Below are 27,876 nucleotides of genomic sequence, written 5' to 3'. Positions count from 1 at the left end.
AAGAAGCAAAGAAAAAATACACTGATGCAGCATTCCTTCCTCTGTTAACATGATCTAACTGTATCTCCCATTACTTTTTTTGTCACATACATCACCTTATCCATGAAGAAAATGAATAGGAATGGTCTTATAACTCAACCAAGGCATATTTTCATATTCATTACAGAGCACCCATTTATATCACCATATACTGTTGTGAATGTTCTGTATGCCATAGCTCCACATAAAAGCATCAACCAGTATTGCATGCATGACAGTTTGTGCAAGAGTTTCAGAAATCTTTATCCATTTACTTTATGTTTCCTCAAAACCTCAAACATGCAGTTTCTTCTTTTTTATGTTAGACTTTTAAATGAACTTGAGTGCAAAAATATGTTCTGTAAACTGGCTTTTCTAAATGCCTTATGTAAGCCTTGTTATGTGGTTCTTCCGGAAATAGTCACAGCAAGACATTCTCAAGCTCATGACTGACTTACCATGGTGTTGAAAACCACACCAATGTCACAAAACTACCTAGTGACATAGAACAAAATTATGAAAGGGCCATTCTTATATTATCTTTTTTTGAAAAAATCCAGAATGAGCTTCCCACATTTGTAAGATAAAGGAAAATCTACCCATTTATTATGTTACTCAAATTTTAAGTTTGAATATGAAATGAATGGATATCAAAGAACTATTTGAGAAACTGGTTACTGACTAGTTAATTATATAGATGGCAATTTGATTTCAGTTATCTATCCTACAGTGTCTAGGTAATTTATGATACCTGTATACAACATGCTGAAAGACTGTCTTTCCTGAGTATTTGATACCTGAGTAATAAAGAAAGTTTAATTGGTTCACTAACATATCTGAAATCCCTTTTGCTTTAGTAGCAACAGACATGAAATTTAGAAAAATAACTGTGAAATATTGGAACTGATACACATTTAAGTGCCACTTTAGAGCAGTTCCATGTAAATCATTGTGTGAACAATTTATACTGCTCACATAGTCCTGTAATGCATTCACTTGAGAGTGGTTTTCTTTATTGGTAAGGTGGAGCATATGTTTGGATGAGTAGAGGAATGCACAGATGGTTTGGAAATATACCACTACATATGTTCTGGCATACTTTATTTGTGTTCATAATAATTTATAATAAGCAAACACTCTGGAAATGTTCATGTTTCTTTCAAACTGAACATTTACTAAGTAAGAAATTTAGACATTTCCATCAGACTTGATATTTATATCATCATAAAAATGGATAGAAGTGCACACAGTGTTTAGAATGCTGAGTGCTGTTTATTACCAAAAAGAACACCAGCTGCAGTCTGTCTCATTACCAAAGGAGACAGCGATCTTCCCCATGATTCATTGGTGAACCAGCTGGGCAGTTCCATACTTTGCTGAACTCTTCATCATTGTAGAGAGGACCCAGAACACGGAACCTACCTGGAGAATGGGCATCTACAACCAGTTGCGCCAGCACTGCCTGGGCATCTTTGTGCTCACACCAGCCCTGAAGATGCCATATAGTGTTTGTTTAGCTACCAGGTGTATTGGAAAACTTTCATTTGGGCTCCAGGGATGACTCATTATTGCCAGCACATACCATTCAGCCTTGCAATATATCTTTGCTATGCATAGCAATGATTCTTTGATGATAATGCTTTGATATGATGTTTCAAGTGATTGGGGCTTGAACATGCAGGAGAGTTTAAGGCATGTACGAAATACAGTGAATTAGAGTAATTTAGTATGTAGGGGGCTGTATGCTGTCAGCAGAACCAGGGCATATGAAGGAGTGCAGGGGAAACCATAGAAAGGAATATGGGGCTTGGCTGTGGATAAGGGTCGGGTTTTTGTTTATATATGTTACAGATAGAGAGTGGATGCAAGCAAACGAGGTTTTTCTTTGCCTTGCTATGGAGTAAGTGGTGAATAAGTATGTAGAGTATTTTTTTTTTTTTTTTTTTCATACGATTCGCCATTTCCCGCATTTGCGAGGTAGCATTAAGAACAGAGGACTGGGCCTTAGAGGGAAAATCCTCACCTGGCCCCCTTCTCTGTTCCTTCTTTTGGAAAATTAAAAAAAAACGAGAGGGGAGGATTTCCAGCCACCCGCTCCCTCCCCTTTTAGTCGCCTTCTACGACACGCAGGGAATACGTGGGAAGTATTCTTTCTCCCCTATCCCCAGGGATATAGATCATTATTTTTTTCATATTCACCATTTCCCACATTAGCAAGGTAGCGTTAAGGACAGAGGACTGAGCCTTAGAGGTAATGTTAATATTATTGTACTTGATCACCGTTTCACATGTTTGCAAGGCTGACCAGGAAACAGATGACTGAGCATTAGAGGGAAAAATCATCACTTGGCCCACATCTGTCTTCCTTCTTTTGGAAAAGTAAAACAGGAGGGCAGGATTTCCAGCCTCCCACTCCTACCCCTTTTAGTTGCCTTGTACAACGTACAGGGAATACGTGGGAAGCATTCTCTGTCCCCTATCCCCAGGGATAATATATACATCACACACCCCTGTGGCAGGGGTGTGTGATGTATATTTAACTTTAGGAAGTCTTACTGAGTGTAATTCACAAGGAATGTCAATCTGGACGTATCTGGGAAAAACATTGATAGCAAAATTCAGAATCCTGAAAAGTTGATTTTAAAGGCTGCCATTTCATATTTTCTGTAAACTCCCTAAACTTCCCTAAACTTTCCAGCCTCCCACTCCTACCCCTTTTAGTTGCCTTCTGCAACGTACAGGGAATACGTGGGAAGCATTCTCTGTCCCCTATCCCCAGGGATAATATATACATCACACACCCCTGTGGCAGGGGTGTGTGATGTATATTTAACTTTAGGAAGTCTTACTGAGTGTAATTCACAAGGAATGTCAATCTGGACGTATCTGGGAAAAACATTGATAGCAAAATTCAGAATCCTGAAAAGTTGATTTTAAAGGCTGCCATTTCATATTTTCTGTAAACTCCCTAAAACAGCACAGGGCATTGAGTTCCTCCTGTGTTCACTAAGTGAACATAATTAGAGATAGTCAGTTTTTGATAAAGACGTCTCTGTAATATTATTGCTTCCAAACATGTGAGAGCCTGGATAACAAGAGCTACAAGGAAAGTAAAAAGAGAACCTCAACAAAGCTTTGTGTCCACCATCAATCATTTTATCCCAGTTTTGCAGGTATGGTCCACATTCACTGAAATAAAGAGATAACATGAACCAAAAGCAACACAAATTCCTAACATAGTTATAAGTATGTTATCAACTGACTGACAAATAGTGGACATGGCTAATACCTTTAGCCAACATTTCTCAAATATCAACAGCTTGGCCATCTGTGACTGTTGCTTTTTACATCATAAGCAGTTGGCTCAGCAAAACAGCATTGATTCTGTCATCAAAGCACCCTGCACAACATACAGTAAAGAATTCAGCATGGAAGAACCACTACTTATTCTAAAATCCTTTAGAGGCACAGCCTCTATACCATCCAAAATTCCTTGCTCCATGATTTCACACCTGACGAAATAGTTTCCCTATTGCATTTTTTATGAAATCCTCACAAACTGAAATCATCTGCAAATAAGAGAACGTATCCTCTAGCTTCCTATACACTAATTACAATGCAAAAATTACCATCAGTACACTCACGTTTGCAAACCCGAGATAGAAGAGCTGGTCAGGATCATACTCATCAAGGCCAGGCAGCCGAGCCTCCTCCCCATAATGTTCTACAAAGAGTTGGTAGGCACGGAATGCCTCACGGATCCCACCATTGTCTGCTATGTTCTCTCCTTCTGTCTGAACTCCGTTAATCTGTCAGGGTACAAGGAAACTTTTATCAGGTTAAAATTATCTCATATAAGAACTCTTCTTTAATACATTAACTCTCAACTTGCAGTTTCTCCCTATCTTTCTTTTTAAAACCCCACACAGTTTTCATTTCTCCTTTGATGGCTATATGGTTCCACCAAACCATTTCAAAACACCCTCTTCTGCTCTGTGTAGGGTAATATTCTTTAAACTGTTCACATGTCACATATTAAATCCAGAACATGAATGTGCTTCTTAAGTCTGGTACCTGCACTTACAGAATTCCAAAGAAGTGATAGAGAATGTCAAGAGGAGGGTAACTATGGTCATACCAGAATTTAGAGAGCTGAGTTATAGTGAAAGGTTAGAGCCATGAATTTACTCACCATATATGATAGAGATCACAACTCCCAAGTTTCTAAACCAGTTTGATGATGTTTCTGTAAACAGTTCCTCAAATGATGCAAATATAAACAAGAAAACTTTACGATGAATGATGCAAGAAACATGTTAGAAAATATTCAAACGAGTACCGTAATATTTGTAATAAAAAGTATCAGAGTAGAGAATGAGGAGAATAAGCTAAGTTTTGAAAGTTAATGCTTATGAAGATATAGAAAATTGTTTGATAAAGTTCAAGAGATGGATCCTCACAACTGAAGAACTGCCTCCCCATATCATACAAATAGGTAATTACACACACACATGTACTTTATGTTTCACATTAATATACAACTCAAACAGCTTTGTTTATAGCAAAGTTACCGAGATATTCAAGCCAACTTCAGTGAGCTCTGGCGGAATGAAGCCATTGTATTGATTGATGAAGCACTGAGCATGGTCTATGTAGGCCTCAGCAGTGGCGTTACTCCACCACTGTGCCAAATTCCCATCCTTATCAAAGAACATACCTTGAAAACCATTTCAAAACATTAAAAATTTTTTCAAACAAATTAGAAAAATCCAAATATTGTTTCAAAGTATTCATTATTCATTGTAAATACTGAAGAAGAAAACCAACTGGAGACAAACAAGTAACTGACCTATGTTATCAAAGCCATGGGTTATTTCATGGCCAATGACCATCCCAATTCCTCCATAGTTAAGGGCAGCAAGGGAGTTGTGGGAGTAGAAGGGAGGTTGCAGAATTCCGGCCAGGATAGCTGAAGGTAAGACGTGTATTATGGTATTTCGTGAAATGGAACGATGTGGTAGACCAGGGTCGACGTGCTTTCAATGGATTGAACCAGGGCATGTGAAGCATCTGGGGTAAACCATGGAAAGTTTTGTGGGGCCTGGATGTGGAAAAAGAGCTGTGGTTTCGGTGCAATTACACATGACAGCGAGAGGTTGAGTGTGAACGAATGTAGCCTTTTTGTCCCTTCCTAGTGCTACTTCTCGCTCGCGTGGGGGGAGGGGGGTGTCATTTCATGTGGTGCAGGGTGGCGACGGGAATGGATGAAAGTACTAAGTATGTGTATGTACACGTGTGTACATGTATATGTCTGTATATGTATATGTACATGTGTATATATGTATATGTCTGTGTATGTATATGTTGAAATGTATAGGTATGTGTATGTGCGTGTGTGGGCGTTTATGTATATACATGTGTATATGGGTGGGTTGGGCTATTCTTTCGTCTGTTTCCTTGAGCTGCCTCGCTAAGGGAGACAGCGACTAAGTATAATTAATGAAATATATATATATATTTTTTTTTCATCCTATTCGCCATTTCCCACGTTAGCGAGGTAGCGTTAAGAACAGAGGACTGAAAAAAAAAACGAGAGGGGAGGATTTCCAGCCACCTGCTCCCTCCCCTTTTAGTTGCCTTCTACGACACGCAGGGAATACGTGGGAAGTATTCTTTCTCCCCTATCCCCAGGGATGATATATATATATATATATATATATATATATATATATATATATATATATATATATATATATATATATATATATATATATTTTTCATACTATTCGCCATTTCCTGCATTAGTGAGGTAGCGTTAAGAACAGAGGACTGGGCCTTAGAGGGAATATCCTCACCTGGCCCCCTTCTCTGTTCCTTCTTTTGGAGAAAAAAAAAAAAAAAAAAAAAAAAGAGAGGGGACAGGGGATTCAGAATACTTCCCACGTATTCCCTGAGTGTCGTAGAGGGCGACTAAAAGGGGAGGGAGTGGGGGGCTGGAAATCCTCCCCTCTTGTTTTTAATTTTCCAAAAGAAGGAACAGAGGGGGGGCCAGGTGAGGATATTCCAAAAAGGCCCAGTCCTCTGTTCTTAACGCTACCTTGCTAACGCGGGAAATGGCAAATAGCTTAAAAGAAAAGAAAGATATATATATATATATATATATATATATATATATATATATATATAGTTCATAAAATTGTATTTAACATAATTTTTCTATACATGTGACACAACATGTTTCATAGAGACAATCCACCTCATCAGGTGCCCGTAACAAAGTTTTTTAAATCCCAGCATCTCACACTTGATTCCTCCCATCCAACACCAATCTTTATAGACCAAGCAGTGTCTGCTTTGTCTGGTTGTAACCATTGTAAGGGAGAGTAATAAATGGGGGTCACGTGGTGGGGGTTGACCTGGGTAGCTGAGTATCTTGAACAACTTTTTTTTGTTTTTATGTTTTGTCAATTCTCTCACAGTGATTTGGTTAATGCAAGGATGGGCTTCAGAATTGCCTGGGGACAAATTAAAGTTCATAGTATTAGCAATTAAGACAGATTCAATGATGTTGCATGTGGCATAATCAGCAGAGGGGTATAAGATAATGGGATTTTCAAGATCTATCGGTTGATCATTTTCATGACAGTGTTTGGTGATTGCATTTTTGTAGTCATCCCTGTATACTGAATCTTAGAAAAATTACATGCTAAATAAAATTGTATGAACTCCTACTGAAGTGCGATTTCACTAATACTATCAACACAGACAAGTGTAATCATCATATCTACAATATATTTTTTCATACATATTTGCCATATCCCATGCTAGTGAGGTAGTGTTAAGAACAGAGGACTGATCCTACGAGGGAAAAGCCTCACGTGGCCCCCTTTTCTGTTCCTCCTTTTGGAAAAGTGAAAACTAGAGGGGAGGATTTCCAGCCCCCCACTCCTTCCCCTTTTAGTCACCTTCGACACACGGGGAATATGTGTTGTAAAAGGCGCCTAGAAGGGGAGAGAGGAGGAGGGTTGGAAATCCTCCCCTCCAGTTTTTACTTTTCCAAAAGAAGGAACAGAAAATGACATATAAGATAACCATGATTAAGGCTTTCAATTGTCTGTGTTGTCTAAGCTTAGAACAAAGAGGTTAACAGGAAATAAGAAAAATTGAGATTTTATAGTGCACTAACTTATGGTGTTCTCTTGAGCGTTGTAGAAAGCATTCACCACTGTCGGGGGAAAGAGGAACCTGTTGGTGAAGGAACAAGTTATGTTTATTGAAACTTGGTACCTACTTCTTGACAATGAAGATTTATATATATTTTTACATGAGTGAACTATATCTGAAATTACTACAGATGATTTCTGAATTCATGATGCTGGTTACTTGTTGCAGTAATCAATAAACCTCAAATATGGGATTTACTTTCATTAAAAGAGTGAAAATGTATCAGATATTCCATGCATTAAAACTTAAGAGGAAGTACTCACGAGTGCTCAGGTGTTTCCCGAAGAGATGCGAAGGAGTGGAGTTCAAACCATGCACCAATGCTCTCTAGATTCTCAACTTGCTTTCCGTTTGAGATCTCAAGCTGCGGGCCATGACCACAGACAAGGATAAGACAATATAACTTTAGCATGCTAATATATGCACTTCAGTGGGTAATTATAACAAGATGTGTGTAGTATGTGTAAGTGATGTCAAATGAAATTATATTTATTTCAGTATCACCATGATTTGTTTTCATTTGTTCATAATTACCATAGAACCATTTTCTGTTAAAAAGTCCTGGTGTAGCTACCATAGAACCATTTTCTGTTAAAAAGTCCTGGCGTTGCTACCAAAGAACAATATTCTGTTAAAAAGTCCTGGGGTTGCCCAGGATCTTTGTAAAGGATCCTGAAGCCCAAGGCTGTGCTACTTCCAGTTGTAGGGAAATATTGACTCCTTTAGAGTGAGAAGTTCTTTGATGAGACTGTACTCATAGTGATACAGCCTTGCCACCCTCACCTGAGGTAATTGTTTTCAAACAGGCAGAGTCTGGTAACACCTACATGTATAATTTCTTTTTTTTCATACATATTCGCCTTTTCCCATGTTAGCAAGGTAGTGTTAAGAACAGAAGACTGAGTCTTAGAGAGAAAATCCTCACTTGGCCCCCTTCTCTGTTCCCTCTTTTGGAAAAGTTAAAATTGGAGGGGAGGATTTCCAGCCTTCTACGACACACAGGGAATACGTTGGAAGTATTCTTTCTCCCCTATCCCAACCTTGCACTACCTCGCTAACACGGGAGATGGCAATTAAGTATAATAGATATATATATATATATATATATATATATATATATATATATATATATATATATATATATATATATATATATTTTTTTTTTTCATACTATTCGCTATTTCCCGCGATAGCGAGGTAGCGTTAAGAACAGAGGACTGGGCCTTTGAGGGAATATCCTCACCTGGCCCTCTTCTCTGTTCCTTCTTTTGGAAAATTAGAAAAAAATGAGAGGGAGGATTTCCAGCCCCCCCGCTCCATCCCCTTTTAGTCGCCTTCTATGATAGGGGATAGGGGAGAAAGAATACTTCCCACGTATTCCCTGTGTGTCGTAGAAGGCGACTAAAAGGGAAGGGAGCGGGGGGCTGGAAATCCTCCCCTCTCGTTTTTTTATTTTTTTTTTTTTTATTTTCCAAAATATATATATATATATATATATATATATATATATATATATATATATATATATATATATATATATATATCCCTGGGGATAGGGGAGAAAGAATACTTCCCACATATTCCCTGCGTGTTGTAGAAGGTGACTAAAAGGGAAGGGAGCGGGGGGCTGGAAATCCTGTGAAGTGTCTGGGGTAAACCATGGAAAGCTGTGTAGGTATGTATATTTGCGTGTGTGGACGTATGTATATACATGTGTATGGGGGTGGGTTGGGCCATTTCTTTCCTCTGTTTCCTTGCGCTACCTCGCAAACACGGGAGACAGCGACAGCAAAAAAAAAAAAAAAAATTATATATATATATAATATATATATATATAATGTGAATAAGAGCAAGGTTATTAGGTACAGTAGGGTTGAGGGTCAAGTCAATTGGGAGGTGAGTTTGAATGGAGAAAAACTGGAGGAAGTGAAGTGTTTTAGATATCTGGGAGTGGATCTGGCAGCGGATGGAACCATGGAAGCGGAAGTGGATCATAGGGTGGGGGAGGGGGCGAAAATTCTGGGGGCCTTGAAGAATGTGTGGAAGTCGAGAACATTATCTCGGAAAGCAAAAATGGGTATGTTTGAAGGAATAGTGGTTCCAACAATGTTGTATGGTTGCGAGGCGTGGACTATGGATAGAGTTGTGCGCAGGAGGATGGATGTGCTGGAAATGAGATGTTTGAGGACAATGTGTGGTGTGAGGTGGTTTGATCGAGTGAGTAACGTAAGGGTAAGAGAGATGTGTGGAAATAAAAAGAGCGTGGTTGAGAGAGCAGAAGAGGGTGTTTTGAAGTGGTTTGGGCACATGGAGAGAATGAGTGAGGAAAGATTGACCAAGAGGATATATGTGTCGGAGGCGGAGGGAACGAGGAGAAGAGGGAGACCAAATTGGAGGTGGAAAGATGGAGTGAAAAAGATTTTGTGTGATCGGGGCCTGAACATGCAGGAGGGTGAAAGGAGGGCAAGGAATAGAGTGAATTGGAGCGATGTGGTATACCGGGGTTGACGTGCTGTCAGTGGATGGAATCAAGGCATGTGAAGCGTCTGGGGTAAACCATGGAAAGCTGTGTAGGTATGTATATTTGCGTGTGTGGACGTGTGTATATACATGTGTATGGGGGGGGGGCCATATCTTTCGTCTGTTTCCTTGCGCTACCTCGCAAACGCGGGAGACAGCGACAAAGTATAATAAATAATAAATATATAAATATATATATATATATATATATATATATATATATATATATATATATATATATATATATATATACATGTGAGAAATACTAAGAAAAGTAAATGGATTTGTATGTAGCATTTATGGTTCTGGAGAAGGTATATGATAGAGTTGATAGAGATGCTCTGTGGAAGGTCTTTCTTTTTCTTCCATACTAATCGCCATCTCCCGCATTAGCGAGGTTGCGTTAAGAACAGAGGACTGGACCTTTGAGGGAATATCCTCACCTGGCCCCCTTCTCTGTCCCTTCTTTTGGAAAATTAAAAAAAAAAAAAGAGAGGGGAGGATTTCCAGCCCCCCACTCCCTTCCCTTTTAGTCACCTTCTACAACACGCAGGGAATATGTGGGAAGCATTCTTTCTCCCCTACCCCCAGGGTATTAAGAATATATGGTGTGGGAGGCAAGTTGTTAGAAGCAGTGAAAAGTTTTTATTGATGATGTAAGGCATGTGTATATGTAGGAAGAGAGGAAAGTGATTGGTTCTCAATGAATGTTGGTTTGCGGCAGGGATGTGTGATGTCTCCATGGTTGTTTAATTTGTTTATAGATGGGGTTGTTAGGGAGTGGAATGCAAGAGTTTTGGAAAGAGGGGTAAGTATGTAGTCTGTGGTGGATGAGAGAGTCAGTTGTTCGCTGATGATACAGCACTGGTGGCTGATTCGGGTGAGAAACTGCAGAAGCTGGTGACTGAATTTGGTAAAGTGTGTGAAAGAAGAAAGCTGAGAGTAAATGTGAATAAAAGCAAGGTTATTAGGTACAGTAGGGTTGAGGGACAAGTCAGTAGGGAGGTAAGTTTGAATGGAGAAAAACTGGAGGAAGTGAAGTGTTTTAGATATCTGGGAGTGGATTTGGCAGCGGATGGGAACATGGAAGCAGAAGTGAATCATAGGGTGGGGGAGGGGGCAAAAGTTCTGGGAGCGTTGAAGAATGTGTGGAAGTTGAGAACATTATCTTGGAAAGCAAAAATGGGTACGTTTGAAGGAAAAGTGGTTCCAACAATTATTTATGGTTGCGAGGCGTGGGCTATAGATAGAGTTGTGCGGAGGAGGGAGGATGTGCTGGAAATGAGATGTTTGAGGACAATATGTGGTGTGAGGTGGTTTGATCTAGTATGTAATAATAGGGTAAGAGAGGTGTGTGGAAATAAAAAGAGTGTGGTTGAGAGAGCAGAAGAGGGTGTTTTGAAATGGTTTGGTCACATGGAGAGAATGAGTGAGGAAAGATTGACAAAGAGTATATATGTGTCAGATGTGTTAGGAATGAGGAGAAATGGGAAACCAAATTGGAGGTGGAAAGATGGACTGAAGAGGATTTTGAGTGATCAGGGCCTGAACATGCAGGAGGGTGAAAGGCGTGCAAGGAATAGAGTGAATTGGAACGATGTGGTATAACGGGGTCGATGTGCTGTCAATGGATTGAACCAGGGCATGTGAAGCGTCTGGGGTAAACCATGGAAAGTTCTGTGGGGCCTAGATGTGGAAAGGGAGCTGTGGTTTCGGTGCATTATTACATGACAGCTAGAGACTGAGTGTGAACAAATGTGGCCTTTGTTGTCTTTTCCTAGCGCTACCTTGCACACATGAGGGGGGAGGGGGTTGTTATTTCATATGTGGTGAGGTGGCGATAGGAATGAATAAAGGTAGACAGTATGAATTATGTACATGTGTATATATGCATATGTCTGTGTGTGTATATATATGTATACATTGAGATTTATAAGTATGTATATTTGCGTGTGTGGACATGTATGTATATACATGTGTATGTGGGTGGGTTGGGCCATTCTTTCGTCTGTTTCCTTGCGTTACCTCGCTAACACGGGAGACAGTGACAAAGCAAAATACATAAATATATATATATGTATATTTACCTGTGTAAATATTGCTCCCCTTATCAGTCCTAACACACCAAAACAATTGTATCCCTCCCAACCAGAACTCATTTCCTCATCATAACCAATGAAGTCTTTGCTATAAGTACTCTTGCCCTAGGACCCTAGGTAAAGCTGAATGTCATCCACCATGAACATTGAAGTCCTCCCCCACCATCACTTGTTCCTTTATAGTGTTTAGTGTATACAATCCGTGTACTGTCCAATGCAACCATCGTAGTCCTCACCCCCTGTACTCATGCCCTCATATCCTCACTTGAGCTTGGGCATTATCCAGCATGACCTCTGTTTTGTTCAGTATTAATACTTACATCTTCATAGCCCATAGTGAGCTGTGTATCATCCATGATCCAGTCAGGGTAGGCTACAAAGGGGTCGATGGCCATTAGCTTCTCCCTGGCCATCACTAGGTCCTCGGGCAGCATCCAAGTATTGTTGTCCAAAAGGGTGTTGAAGGCATTGCGCATATTTTCCACTAATTCTGTCATCTATGGAGGAACAGATGGCCTTTGATCTAATGTTTATGTACTGCAGTGGTCATCAACAAAGAAACCTGCCATTCACATCAAATATACATTACCAAAATAGAATTTACAGGAGCAAACCTAAGCTTTATACATTTATACAATTTAAAATGCTAACCTTTACTTGGTCTCCCAATGACCCTGATAACTGAAGTAATGATGCATAAAGTTTCATAAAGCAGTGATAAGAGTGTATGCAGTCTGTTGGGGATGAGAGGGCCTGGGAAGTGAGTCAGTTGTTGTTCAATGATGATACAATTCTGGTGGCTGATAAGATATGGTAAATACAGGCAGCATAAAGTGATTTAAAAAGTGCCATAGTGAGGAATGTTTGAAAGCTGGGGTAGTTATGAGTTTTAAACTCCTTCCTCAAATGGTGCGTATAGGGAATTATATGCACACATACCTCTGGCTTCGTTGAGGCATCCATATATTGGTCAACATACTCCCTAGAGAGTGCAAATCCCAGGTTGTAATTGGTCTGTGTCATGCACTCCCACCATCGACGGTAAGGTGTGTCCCGGCCAGTGAGACCCTGCTGGAAGAGGTATGAGGCATTCCGCATGGCGTACGTTGTCTCCTCTTGCAATTCAAATGCCCACCACCACCCCATCGCATTGGCTAAGTCCCCATGGGAAAACCAGTTTAAGTATATTGTAAATCTCTCTTATAAGTAGATATTGTAACTTCAAATATGTTTGAGATGTTTGAGGCTGCTAAACATAAGCATTTTTGTGATACAAAAATATAAGTTTTAACATTTTCACTGTAATGTGAATATATCAATAAAACAGTAATAATGAGATTTAAAGAAAAAAGCTAGATAAGTACAAGTAAAACCCATAGCCTGAACCTCTTTTAAGAGTCCTGTACAGTGAAAGCTTTGCACTTAAATCAACAAGATCACTGTATAACTAACCAGCTGATAATGATTTAAATTATCTAGTGATTAAGATGTGCCATCTGTTTTGCAAACAGATATACAATGTGCATTCATTTGAAACTGATAATATTTCAAAAACAAACCAAGTGAGTGAAGCAACCTTGATATGTTTTACAAGATCTTGAACTTAAAACATACTGTTTTGGACATCATCTGAAGGGCAAATGAGACAGACTTTTACCACATATCCCTACCACTGAATATGTTACAAATCTCTGTATGTGGAATAAGCTAATCATAGATAACACTTCAGTCCCAGAATTACAAATTTATAATGTGGTAGCAAGACAGCATAGATGTATGTAAGGGATTATCGTCATGCTGAGTCAAGTGGATACGTTGATGTACAATCGTACAGGGTTATTTTATTATAATCAAAGGACTGAGTTGTAGTGAAGGGGTTAAATCTCATATTCAGAGATTTAGACCATTGTATTTAGAATGTCAAGTTGTACTTAAATGATGAAGTTGTGCTCAAAAGAAAAAGTTCTTACTCTAAAGACTTTGTCTCACTCAAGAGAGGAAGTCATCGTAATTAGGAGATGAAGTCATGGTACTCAAAACTTGAAGTTGTCATCCTCAAAAAATTAAATTCCCATACTCAGAAGATGAAGTCATGTTTCTCAGAAGATCAAGGACCATGTGCAGTGTATATGTAGTGACAGCATGTTTGGTCTTAAAATTATCTTAGACCCAAAAGATTCTCATAATTTTTGATTGGTGATTATGAGTTAAAATTAATGGCCTTAATAGGCCTTGATAACCCTGGAAGTTGATAGCCCTTAATCTGAAATAACCTACCAACCAACAAAAGATGAAGTCATTGTAAGAAGTTAAGCATGAGACCCACCCAGGATCCTGGTGTCGGTGGCGGCAAGGAGTTTAGTGAATTCAGAGAAGAAGGTTCCCTTGAAGGAGATGACCGGCTCCTCTTTGGTAATAGTCACGCCAGTTCCATTAAACAGTTTCTTTAGGTATACCAGCCAGTCGAACTGCAGGAAATCAAGAAAAGTTTAGTTCTTGGGAGGTTCATAGGGTAAAATAGATCCCAGGGGAGAAGGTTATTGAAGTTACGTTAGGTTGTTAAGTATATGTAGGATTTGAAGATTGTCATTAGGTATTAGTTGTCAAAATATCAAAGTAAGATGTCTTCTGAACACAGGTTGCTGAGAAGAATCCATTGCAGGAGATATAGGTAACCCAAATAAGGTGGTTGTAGACTACATCTGCTCTGGACTGTATGATGACAATGTTCATCTGGAATTGTCTATTTTGGTTAGCAATTTATCTTTACAGGCTTATCTTCAGTTAATTTATGTTATCATGCTGTTTAAAAGTATAAAAAAGTATAAAAGAGCTCTTTTTGCATATATACATCCGTAAGTAGTTAGCAAAATGGAATAAATGATGCTTTTTAGGCCAAAAGTGGCTACTCAGTTGAGTAAGGCGTTAGCTACCAAAAGTATTGGTCAGGAAGTGTGTACAGCAGAAAGACTCATTCAGTATCAGCATATAATAATGGTAAACACAGAACCCAACCTGTCCAGGAGTTCCTGCGTCGGTATCGCTCTGAATCCCTGACACGTCTGTGTACCACATTGTGTCTGTTGTCTCAGCCACTGCATATAGCACCATCTGTTAAAACACCTGTATTATGCTCAGTGCATTAAATTAGATATACTATACATTATGACAACCATACACCTCATTACCTATTGCTTGTCATTTGCTAGGCACACTGCATATATAATAGTACACCTTGATAGATATTGGTTTTCCATATCTATCCACTCATGTTTGTGGTAATACACATTACCTTTGAGAAGATAACCTCAAAGTCGATGACCTGCTTGACTTGATGGTCAATATCTTCATCACTGACAGAAGAACCGAGGTGGTCTCGGAGCTGCCTTGCAGCTTCAGACATGAAGGTGATGTATGTTTTGACAAAGGAGTCACTTGGGTTTGCCATCAGTTTCACCCCAAGTGGGACTTGGCCAGCATCAATCTGCATGCATAAAACAATCTCTTAATAACAGCAGGTGTTTGGTGGTAGATTTTGTTTTTATAAGTTCCTTTAATTGAACTCATAAGTTTAGTTCATCATCCTCACTTCAGAATTTGTTTTATCAAAAGATGAATTGTGTGACTTTATAACCAATTATTCTGTGGCAGTAGAAGAAACATAACTCCTTGAGTACAGTAGTATGACCCTTTTAGCACAGTAGTATAACCCATAGGTATGATGGCCTGTTCTTTGACCTGACCATTAAGAATTAGGTCAAAGGCCAACCCATCACAATCAATTATCATAGTGTCATGTTCATGGGTCATACTGTTGTGCGCAAGGATCAACTGTCATGATCAAGAATGTGGAAGTCGAGAACATTATCGCGGAAAGCAAAAATGGGTATGTTTGAAGGAATAGTGGTTCCAACAATGTTATATGGTTGCGAGGCATGGGCTATGGATAGAGTTGTGCGGAGGAGGGTGAATGTGCTGGAAATGAAATGTTAGAGGACAATATGTGGTGTGAGTTGGTTTGATCGAGTAAGTAGTAATAGGGTAAGAGAGATGTGTGGTAATAAAAAGAGTGTGGTTGAGAGAGCAGAAGAGGGTGTTTTGAAATGGTTTGGTCACATGGAGAGAATGAGTGAGGAAAGATTGACCAAGAGGATACATGTCTAAGAGGTGTAGGGAACAAGGAGAAGTGGGAGACCATATTGGAGGTGGAAAGATGGAGTAAAAAAGATTTTGAGTGATTGGGGCCTGAACGTGCAAGGAATAGAGTGAATTGGAACAATGTGGTATACCAGGGCCGATGTGCTGTCAATGGATTGAACCAGGGTATGTGAAGTGTCTGGGGTAAACCATGGAAAGTTCTGTGGGGCCTGGATGTGGAAAGGGAGCTGTGGTTTCGGTGCATTATTACATGACAGCTAGAGATTGAGTGTGAACGAATGTGGCCTTTGTTGTCTTTTCCTAGCACTAACTTGTGCACATGCGGGGGGAGGGGGTTGTTATTTCATATGTGGTGGGGTGGCGATGGGAATGAATAAAGGCAGACAGTATGAATTATGTACATGTATATATATGTATATGTGTGTGTGTGTATATATATGAATATGTTGAGATATATAGGTATGTATATGTGCATGTGTGGACATGTATGTATATACATGTGTATGTGGGTGGGTTGGGCCATTCTTTTGTCTGTTTCCTTGAGCTACCTCGCTAACGCGGGAGACAGCGACAAAGCAAAATAAATAAATGAATGAATATATATATATATATATATATATATATATATATATATATATATATATATATTTTTTTTTTTTTTTTCATACTATTCGCTATTTCCCGGATAGCGAGGTAGCGTTAAGAACAGAGGACTGGGCCTTTGAGGGAATATCCTCACCTGGACCTCTTCTCTGTTCCTTCTTTTGGAAAATTAAAAAAAAAAAAAAAAAAACGAGAGGGGAGGATTTCCAGCCCCCCGCTCCCTTCCCTTTTAGTCGCCTTCTACGACATGCAGGGAATACGTGGGAAGTATTCTTTCTCCCCTATCCCCAGGGAAATATATATATATAATATTATATTATATATATAATATATATTATATTATGTATGTATATTGACTAAATAAAATATATATATATATATATATATATATTTCTTTCTTTTTCTTTCATACTATTCGCCATTTCCCTTTGAGGGAATATCCTCACCTGGCCCCCTTCTCTGTTCCTTCTTTTGGAAAATTAAGAAAAAAAAATGAGAGGGAAGGATTTCCTGCCCCCTTCTCCCTTCCCTTTTAATCGCTTTCTATGACATGCAGGGAATACATGGGAAGAATTCTTTCTCCCCTATCCCCACGGATAGTCGTAGAAGGCGACTAAAAGGGAAGGGAACGGGGGGCTGGAAATCCTCTCCTCCCATCTTTAATTTTTGAAAAGAAAGAACATAGAAGGGGGCCAAGTGAGGACATTACTTCTAAGGCTCAGTCCTCTGTTCTTACTGCTACCTCGCTAATGCGGGAAATGATGAATATGTATGAAAAAATATATATTCCCATACTATATATATATATATATATATCTTTTCTTTTCTTTCAAACTATTCGCCATTTCCCGCATTAGCGAGGTAGCGTTAAGAACAGAGGCCTGGGCCTTTGAGGGAATACCCTCACCTGGCCCAATTCTCTGTTCCTTCTTTTGGAAAATTAAAAAAAATGAGAGGGGAGGATTTCCAGCCCCCCGCTCCCTCCCCTTTTAGTCGCCTTCTACGACACGCAGGGAATACGTGGGAAGTATTCTTTCTCCCCTATCCCCAGGGAATACTATATATATATATATATATATATATATATTCTTTTTTTTTTTTTCATACTATTTGCCATTTCCCGCGTTAGCGAGGTAGCGTTAAGAACAGAGAACTGGGCCTTAGAGGGAATATCCTCACCTGACCCCCTTCTCTGTTCCTTCTTTTGGAAAATTAAAAAAAAAAAACAAGAAAGGGGAGGATTTCCAGCCACCCACTCCCTCCCCTTTTAGTCGCCTTCTACGACACGCAGGGAATACGTGGGAAGTATTCTTTCTCCCCTATCCCCAGGGATATATATATATATATATATATATATATATATATATATATATATATATATATATATATATATATATATATAATCCCTGGGGATAGGGGAGAAAGAATACTTCCCACATATTTCCTGCGTGTCGTAGAAGACGACTAAAAGGGGAGGGAGCAGGTGGCTGGAAATCCTCCCTTCTCGTTTTTTTTTTTTTTTTTTTTTAATTTTCCAAAAGAAGGAACAGAGAAGGGGGCTCGGTGAGGATATTCCCTCTAAGGCCCAGTCCTCTGTTCATAACGCTACCTCGCTAATGCGGGAAATGGCGAATAGTACGAGAGAAACAAAGAAAAATATATATGTTCATAACTTTCCCTGAGGAACTTTTAATCTTGGATTAACAGGTTTTCTATCCTGATGCATCCTTCTGTGAGGACTCCATATGAAAGGATAGTCGTACATTTTGCCTTGTATTTAAGGGAACTGCCCTCTGACTGCAGCTACTTCCAGTAGTGAACTACAGACAAATACCATGCTTTATATCATTGCTTCCCAACAGTAAGCATGGATGAGAAGGGACATAGACAGCCCAGAGCCTTGGAGGAGTGACAGACTAGCATTGGAAATGAACTGAATCTGATAACCAATTTTGGTTGAGACTTAAACCTAAGAGAGTCAGATCTCATGGATAGAAATTGTACACTATTGCACAAGGAAAAAAACCTGAGGGACAAGTTGGAATATTCTCCTACTAAACCCTGCAGGAACAGGAAAGCTGCAGACTTCAGAAAATTATTAAAAGTTCTGCAGGCAAAGAAAGATGAAATGACTGAAATGTCTGGTCCGGAGAGAGAACATACATAAATAATCCTTCTGGAGACATTTGTAAGATCTAGATCGACCCCAACAGCAACCAGTGGGTAGACATTGAGAAGGCGAAGGTCGGCAAGGGCTGTGGTTAGGCTGAAAGTCGAGTCATCCCAGTCATCCAGCACCATGGGCCAACCACCCTGCCTTGCTAAGGATGATGCTAGGGGAGCCATACCCAAGCTGTCCATGGTGTCTGCTCAGACAAAAAAAAAAAAAAAAAAAAATTAGTAACCCACTTTATTAACATTCTCTGGTATATTTTTTAAAATGTTAACATTAACGCTTTTCCTGAATCACCCAAGTACATTACACTACATCTTTTTACACTCATTAGCTCTCTTACCTCTATCTGTCTTTATATGTAATTTGAAAGGTGGCCACGGCAGTAGAGTTTCCATAACTAGTGAACTCCAGTGCTGCTTCTTAGCCTTCATGCCTCTCCCTTAATAGGCCATTGGCAGAGGGCAACTCTGGCACACTTTGTAGAGGCTGCTCCCTAATGTTCCTACTGACTACTCCTACCTAACGCTCCCGTCCACTGTTCTTACCAACTTCTTATACCTAATGTTTCTACCTAAAGCTCCAACCTAAATGTTTCTACCTAAAGCTCCGACCTAACTTTTCCTACCTACTGCTTCTGTCTACTGCTCCTATCATTTTGCCAAAAAGTTGGACTAGCACAAAGCACTCACCAAAAGAATATTAGAGTTAAAGAGAATGAGCTGTGCAAGCTAAGTGCTGTAAAGTGTAATGTATGACAAGGAGAGATTGTGTGTTTGCAGACAGAATCCAGAGTCCATGTGTGGGTGAGGCAGAAAGAAAAGACAGCTACCTGGGTCAGAGGAGTACAGCTTGACAACCACTAAAGTGCTGGCTCACTACACAGCTGTCACTAACCCTCTCGATACCCAGACGGGTCGTACAAGTAATATACCACCCTGGTCATTGGCTGCTACCTCTCACAACCCATATGCAGTGCTCTATACCTACATGAACCTCTCCTCAGTTATGTGTTACCATTACAACCCATGTACAGTGTTATTCTCCACCTACTTTAACTACTTCCAACCCATTCATTTACAGTTATGTGCACCCACTTGTATCACCCTTTAACCACTCATGTATAGTGCTTCCTAGCCATCTCATATTCCCCACCAACCATATCCAATTATCTGCATCCACTTGTAACACTCTTCAGTGATACTATTACGTTTACCTCCCATGTAGTGTTCTCCACTTACTTTTACCACTTCCAAGCCATCTCTTTTTCCCCACCACCCACCTGCAGCATCTTCTCTTACCGTTCACACCTGCCTACACCTGTCTGTCTCAGGCTGGAGCTATGTACGTAGCAACTGCCCAACTTACCCGTGTCCATGCAGGTCTTGTAGAAGGTGTGGGCCATATGGACTGGCTGAGGGGCATCAGGTTCCTCAGTCGTGTCCAGGATCAGCTTCAGGTGGTTGTCCAGGTTTGACATTGCTTCCAGGAAGGTACCCGTCCTATGGAGGGAGTGCATTAGGATTACGTGAGACAGACAGGGCCTTGTAAATCAGAGGGCCGTTGTATATAGTGGTAGCCGTAGAAGTGTATGCTTCAGCAATAACAGAGGCAGCATAAGCAACAACAGTAGCAGAATAAGTAATAACAGTAGCAGCTGTAATAATGATAGAAGTAGCATGAACAACAACAGTAGTAACAACAGTAGCAGCATAAGTAACAACTGTAGCAGCATAAGTAACAACAGTAGCAGTATAAGCAAGAACAGTAGCAGCATAAGTAACAACAGGAGCAGCATAAGCAACACCAGTAGCAGCATAAGCAACAACAGTAGCAGCACAAGCAACACCAGTAGCAGCATAAGTAACAACGGTAGCAGCATAAGCAACAACAGTAGCAGCATAAGTAACAAAAGTAGCAGCATAAGCAACAATAGTAGCAGCAGTAGTAATAACAGTAGCAGCATTAGTAACAACAGTAGCAGCCGCAGTCACTCACTCGTCCATGCCTGGGGGAATGGGGTGCTTGTCGATCCAGCCACCACAGGCGAACTGATAGAAGTTGTCGCAGGGGTCAGCACTAAGGTCCAGGCTCTCCGAGATGCGCTGTGCTGTAGAGGTGCAACACGCGTTTAGCAGAATTAACAAACATCATGCATTCCGTCCCTGTAACCCCGTAAGGATGAAGGTACAATCCCTGGGTACGACGGTATGGTCCTTAACGACCATACATGGGCTTCTTGGGTTTAATGGCTTTACCCCTTTGAACTGACCCATAAGGGTATGATTAGAGAGGCTCGGTCATCATGGACCTAAGGGTTGTATGTGCCATCGTGATGAAGGGCCACACCATCTTTTCCATGGATTGTAACGTCACACTCAAAGGTTTTGGTGGAGAGCTGACATTGCCTTAGAATTGATGAAACTATGTACATGGCTTAACAGATCACGTCTACTGTTAAGAAATCCGTTTGACTGCAGTTGAAGGATCAAATCAGGGACTGTAAACAAGAAACAACTACTTAATGTGTTATTTTGCATTTCCATGATGGTTAACGAAGACTCGTGTGGCATGATCAAAGAGATAAACGCCATGGCTCTTCTGACAATCATGGTGACGTCGTATCAAAGTTTACAAAAAATGATTGCCAATTTGTATAGCTATCCCATCCGCAGGCACTTACCCAGGCATGGAATGATGGCAGAATGTAAAGTATTATTGGACTATAAAGTATTATTAGATGCACGCTTCATTACTTTAAACTTTAGGTTTCAGTGCATTTTCCTCTAGCCAACATTTGTTAGATTGTCTCTTTGTATCAAGGAAATCCCTATAGCTGGGAAGGGTTGGTGAAAGGGGTGTTTGTTCAAAACATGGAAGTTCTGGTTGTAGGGTGAGGGTTTTGTTCATAATGGAGAGTGTACTTGTAGGGGAAGATGTTGATTCATGATAATAAATGTCATGCACATGAGAAGTCTCTTTACAGGCAAGTCCGTGGTAGAAAATTTTCTGCCCAGAGAAGAAAGATATTTGTATGATGTGTAATTCAGTCCACAGGGGTTCACTCAGCCTATACTGAGACAGTATTCAGTTCAGTTTCAAAAATATTTATGTTCAAGTGAAAGGAGACTTCGTAAACGTTACTGAGTGCAGCAAGTGACATTCATCGAAAGTTGGTTTACGTCTGTCGAATAAAGGAAACGTTTGTCCATAAGGGAGGAAAAAAGAAATCTCTTCTGTTCCTAGAAATGTTGACATTCGTAAGTGTTCTTACCTGCCATGGCACACTCTGGGGTCTCACAGATTCGTCTGCCATTGTCCAGTCGGGTGGTTGGCAGACGAGTCGATTCTCTATGCCTCTTTTCTTCTACCTCTTCTGATTCCTTTATGTTAACCTTTCCCACCTCCTCTCTCAGCTCCAGAACTTCTTCTTGTGCCCCAGGGGAGTATGGAGTCCCTGCCGGGAGCGTAGGAGAGCCAGATTTTGTGTTGGCAGGGGGAATCTCCTGCTTCGTTAACGACTCCTTCGTCAGGTGAGCCAGGACGGCCTCCTGCTGCATGGACCCCTCGAGCATCACTGTCACCTGGCGAAGCCAAAGGCAAGTGATCCCTGAACTTGTAGCTGTGATGCTATGGAAAGAACTACTACGACTGCATAAAAAAAAAGAAACTATGAAGCCATGAGTTGATAGCTATCGTTTCATAAAGTTACTTGGGAGCAGACAGGAGTATTTCTTATTCAGGATTTTTGAAGGTCGTTGTTAACACTTCAGTTGATGTTTAGAAGAAAAGTGTTCACGATGTTGGTATTAATAGATACTTGATAGTTATTCAGTAGTTGGTACTTGAAAACGAAAGACTGATATGCTGGGGGTTAATTCACACTGTCGGATATTACTGATGATACCCTTCTGAAAAAAGACTTTTGGTGATGAGTAAAAGATTTCCCCGAGATGGCTCTCCCACAACAACTGTCTTCATTAAGGACCAACCAAACCCACTATGTAAGCCAGGGAAGCTATACAGTCTGTCTTCCTCTGATCAGTCTCAACCCAGAAGGCTTTCCACATTAGAGCCTCTGGTTCTATTTACTTCTAGACAAGTTTCAGCTTCTGAAACTCTTAGCCAAACCTTTTGTGTTATCAGGAAGTATATAGAGTACTTGCTTGTAGTACGGACGGGTCAGGTGACCTATGAGTATAGAGTACCGAGTACCTACCTGTTCAAAATCGGGATGGATCGGTATCTCCTGACGGTTTTGATGGTGGACGAGAGGCAGGATTTGGCCCATATCGTGCTCAGAGAGGTTCTCCAGGGGCACGTCCTCCTGTGGAACACCAGGCTGCATTCTGAGCATAGGCCACTTGGGAAACAAGATCTTTCACACGAGCAAACTGTCACTCAAAGAGTGTGGCTAGGGTATGGGTATGTACATGGAAAACACTTAGATTTTTCCCAGTAGGTGAAAAGAAGGGAAAACTCAGCAAGGAAAGAGAAGATGAAAAGTGTCGTGGAATGTAAATAACTACTGGGCTTTACGTTCTTGTTAGTAGGAACTTGGTCTGACCAGACACGCCAACCCATCCAGTTCAGTGCTCACTCCTGCTGCAGCGGAATGCTCTTCCATTTCTAATGATCATAAAACTAATAATTTAACTCACTGGAAAAAGTATGATTGAATATGAGTAAAGAAAATATTACAAATTATCTCGACCTGTGCAGGCTGACTCGCCTTTACGAAGTTGGGGTCCACAGGATGAGCGTCCGCTTCCGTTTCTTCAGCAGCCTTTTCCTCTTCATGTTTCAGTGCATTTTCGGCTTCGATCTCCTCGATACGCTGCGCCAGCTGGTATGTAATAATGTTCGTTAATCTCTTCGCAATGTTGAAGTGGTTAAGGTTACCGTTAATGTCTATTTCAGTAACATGGTATTTTACAAAGCAAAAGCATTGCGTTAGATGCGTTTCTGACGTGCCTTATGACAGGAAAAAGATGAATCTACTAAGGTTTTTAGGTCTATTTGGTGAATTTTTTTTGTTGATTACAGAATTTCTGAGTATATTTGATGGAGTATTAGTCACTGTGACAGGTGGAGGAGGAGGGAGTCAAGCGTGATGTAGGGTTAGTTGACGCGATGGAGGATATGTGAATATACATGCTGGAATGCCATCGGGTCCTTATAATGGTTTCATCCGCCTAACGAAAAGTGGTCAGGTAATTCGGTCTAACTAATGTGGAAACCCCTAACATCCCTGAAGGAGGGAAATCTGCTTTAGAAATGTCAAAAGTACCTGTTGGAAGATGCCTGCTCCTGCTATTGGTCCACCCAAATTGGCCCTGACGGGGTTCGGCTGGTTTTCTTGCTGAATAGAGGCTTTTTGGCTCGATTGACTCTGCCCTGAGATAGACAAACAGACATATATATGCATATATGTATATGCAGAAAAAGGTAATCGTAATTAAAAAAAAAAAAGAAAAAAAGGCGGGAAGGTATCCTGTAGGCAAAAATGGTACGTTGCAATTTGACCCTAAAGGTGGATAATGCCGGTTGTAGGACGGACCTGGGAGCACAACCGCTAGCGTAGCCACAACGCTTGCAACGATCACCACAGCACAGACGATGGGCAGGATGGTCCAACGACATGGCATCTGTACGCCATCCGACCTATGGGCACGAAGAAAGAGAAAAAAAAACTGTATATCTTAGATAAGGTTCGACCTGTATTTGTATGATTACAAAGTGATATCATGTAATTGCTTATTCTCTTCAAAATGTTCAAATTAAGCTGAAGCTTACCTGGGAGGCTGTTGCTGGCCACGTATGGGCACTTCCACGAACCCATGCTCCTAAGGGGAAGAACCAAATGAAAGAACCATTATTGTACAAGGTTTATCCAACACAAAGTAATATATATATATATATATATATATATATATATATATATATATATATATATATATATATATATATATATATATATATTATTATATTATACTTTGTCGCTGTCTCCCGCGTTTGCGAGGTAGCGCAAGGAAACAGACGAAAGAAATGGCCCCCCCCCATACACATGTATATACATACGTCCACACACGCAAATATACATACCTACACAGCTTTCCATGGTTTACCCCAGACGCTTCACATGCCTTGATTCAATCCACTGACAGCACGTCAACCCCGGTATACCACATCGCTCCAATTCACTCTATTCCTTGCCCTCCTTTCACCCTCCTGCATGTTCAGGCCCCGATCACACAAAATCTTTTTCACTCCATCTTTCCACCTCCAATTTGGTCTCCCTCTTCTCCTTGTTCCCTCCACCTCCGACACATATATCCTCTTGGTCAATCTTTCCTCACTCATCCTCTCCATGTGCCCAAACCACTTCAAAACACCCTGTACTAGATGTCATCAGAAAACAAGGAACCACTGTAAGGTTCTGTGATAGCACTAAATGTAAACGCAGAAGGTTGTATATGTCACGCTGGTCAGTGACTATCTTGAACTGCCAGCGGGGGACTGTCTATTGCAAGGCCGACAATCGTTGGTGCAATTCCATACCCTGACTTCGTCATTGCTTCGACGGATCAGAGACGATGAACAGAGTAATTTAACACTTACCGTCGCCATTTCTTCGCTGATCTCGCTCGTTCATCCCTATTAGAGCGATGATCACACATCCCTTAGGGATGATTTTGTGGCCTCAGTCTTGATTCTTAAGGGTCGGGTCAAACGTTACGCCATTATACTAAAGGCTGGTTCCGTTCTGCACAAGAGCCACACACTCGGTGAGTAGAAGGATTCACGCTTGTATTTTCTGGAGTGCTACTTAGAATATCGTATTGTGTCCAAGGTCATTGCTCGCATGAAAACATATTCAAGTATACTATAAACACAGGTATAACAGTGTGATAACTAGATAAGTCAGTTGCACTCTTACAGTGGTCGCTTTCTTTAGACAACTCCATAACAAACTGTGGTCTAACCACACTAACGGATAGTATAATGATTCAAAGTCATTACAAAACCCGAACCTTGTTCAAGTTTTTTCTTGATTATGAAAAGTCCCTCGTTAAGAACACTGGAAAACCCCTATCTTACTGCTGTTATCTGATTACAGCAAGTCAACTACAGATTGTCAAGTGACACAGATACCTAATACAATTTTTTTTTTTCAGCCGTCACAGTATTTATCTGATTGGTATTGAATATCTACTTTTATAGTAGATATGGCAACCATTTAGCTTCGAAGTAACTCATACAGTGTGATGACCAAAATAAAGATGGGGATGGAAGGCTTGAAGGGGGCCGACCAATGCCATCAAAGGCATCTTGTAAAATCTATGATCAATTACGTGTATTGGGCCGGCATAGCCCCCAGAACCTGTGAAAGTAGAGGGTTGGCCCTCTCATTAGACTGTGTCCAGAGTTTGTCTGAGACCAGGAAAGAAATGACGAATTCGATGCATTTGTAATTTTGTCTTTTCTCATGTTGTCTCTTGTTATTTCCGTTGATTTGCTGTTGTGTTTTCTTGTGAACAGTTTTCCTCACACAGTTTACTCTAGAGCAGTGTAACATTGTGTGTCTTTACTTTGTCACCCTAATCGCACTGTACTGCGACAAAGGAAGGGATGAAATGTATAGCCCATTCTGTATCTCCTTTGTTACACATATGAGTGACAAATGCATCGTGACATATATATAAAAAGTTTTGGTTCTCAGCCTGGTCTCCATGGTTCTGTACGCTTTATCCTTTGAGGGAGCCAGAGAGTGTTATTGTATTTGAACGGTTTTATTAGATTCTCAAAGACTTTTCGCAGCGGTTGAAGCATATTCAATCAGACAAAGTCTTAGGAAGACGGGGTAAGAAACCAGAAGTGCGTGTGTTTAATGAAAGAATTTACGTCTACTGGGGTAGTGGAATGAGGTGGATGCGCCAGGAAACACATTTGAAACATTCTCCCCTTCAATTTGCTTTAGGCAAGGATAGATTAAGAGTCTGTAGGTTCATAGGTCACTTAATGTTTTAAGAAAGACCAAGGGAGAGAGACAGAGACAGAGAGAGGGGTCATTGGTAGGCATGAGATAAGGCACGACTTATGTAAGATAAATCATTTTATTACACTGGTACTCAGAGCACAATGTTCCTAACTGGAAAAGAACGTTAGAATGCGATAGGATGCTGTTTAAGAAGCCTTTGGTAAGAGGGTGCGAGGTCTTGGGCCAACGGCCTAACAGGTATATACCTTAATAAGCCAAGAGCTCTTATTTTCTTTTCCCGCCTTGTCGTTTTCAGAAATTACTTGGCATGATAGATTTTAAGGAACGAACTCCATGCTCCGGAGGCCTCGGTTCACGATCCCGGATCAGACGTATTACGAACGTCGTCTCTGTCCTACGGAGGAGTTTGAGACAGTTTCAAAGACTGGGAGTGAGTCCTGGTGTGAGACAGGATTGACCCAGAGACATCTTGGAGGGGAGGTTACGAGCCACGTGTGTGGAGGGCTGGTTCCTCCTTATCTAACCTGGAGAGAGTGATCGCCGGTCTGATCAGGCCACAGCCCCAGCAGAAGCAAGTACGCGTCTCCGTAGAAATTAATGCAGAATCTCAACCAATATTTTTGGCACTGTTGGCACAGGGGGGTGTTGAATGGTGATGTGACGGTTCTCCTGTGAATTCAGTTATCAAGATCTCCAGTTTAGGTTTTTCGTCATTATTTTTTACCCAATGATAAACCATGTTTTAACCCTTCACTGCACACGACGATCGCAGATGTTCCCCATTCTTGGAGTATTGGGTTAATTTGGTAAAGCCTAGCTTACTGACGCACCTGAAGCGCTTATCAAGTAAATGCTATTGTAATTGCCTCTTAAAAGGTGCTTTGGAAATAGAGTACATTTGAATATAAAGTCATTACATACAGCCATAAATATATTCAAAAACTGGTTAAAGATTAAACGCTTCTTACTATCGTTTACTGACCTTCAGCTCGATGTGTTCTCGAAGCGAAGTCATGTTAGGGACTGGTCAGACAGCCTGATCTCTGCCCACACATAATCGACTCTGATAATGACCACGT

At 40.5% G+C, this 27,876-nt stretch overlaps 1 protein-coding gene across 1 annotated transcript; it reads right to left on the bottom strand.

Moving 5' to 3' along the window:
• Nucleotides 1-1,102: 1,102 nt before the first annotated feature.
• Nucleotides 1,103-27,876, bottom strand: LOC139747636 (membrane metallo-endopeptidase-like 1). The gene is made up of 21 exons (XM_071660136.1): nucleotides 27,780-27,876; nucleotides 24,592-24,641; nucleotides 24,356-24,459; nucleotides 24,086-24,192; nucleotides 23,528-23,641; nucleotides 23,015-23,122; nucleotides 22,070-22,379; nucleotides 20,794-20,905; nucleotides 20,164-20,297; nucleotides 18,786-18,988; nucleotides 15,154-15,345; nucleotides 14,877-14,972; nucleotides 14,188-14,329; nucleotides 12,801-13,015; nucleotides 12,182-12,358; nucleotides 7,506-7,606; nucleotides 7,205-7,263; nucleotides 4,868-4,987; nucleotides 4,590-4,735; nucleotides 3,663-3,827; nucleotides 1,103-1,507 (listed from the first exon to the last, which is right to left on the bottom strand). Exons 1-21 carry the CDS (start codon nucleotides 27,810-27,812, stop codon nucleotides 1,328-1,330), a joined length of 2,868 nt encoding a protein of 955 aa, XP_071516237.1. The 5' UTR covers nucleotides 27,813-27,876; the 3' UTR covers nucleotides 1,103-1,327.

Source organism: Panulirus ornatus, chromosome 69 (genome assembly GCF_036320965.1).
Source record: "Panulirus ornatus isolate Po-2019 chromosome 69, ASM3632096v1, whole genome shotgun sequence".
Lineage (NCBI taxonomy): Eukaryota > Metazoa > Arthropoda > Malacostraca > Decapoda > Palinuridae > Panulirus > Panulirus ornatus.
Note: the sequence above shows the minus strand (reverse complement) of the source record. Positions and strands in the feature narration are given on the sequence as shown.

Bases quoted from the DNA above. Each gene is read 5' to 3' on its own strand.
- LOC139747636 (XM_071660136.1), bottom strand. From the start codon at position 27,812: ATGACTTCGCTTCGAGAACACATCGAGCTGAAG. The intron at 24,193-24,355 runs GTCCGTCCTACA...TGTCTATCTCAG, and splicing joins GCTAGCGGTTGTGCTCCCAG to GGCAGAGTCAATCGAGCCAA. The intron at 1,508-3,662 runs GTGAGTGTACTG...TGGCATCTTCAG, and splicing joins TCTATCTCGGGTTTGCAAAC to GGCTGGTGTGAGCACAAAGA.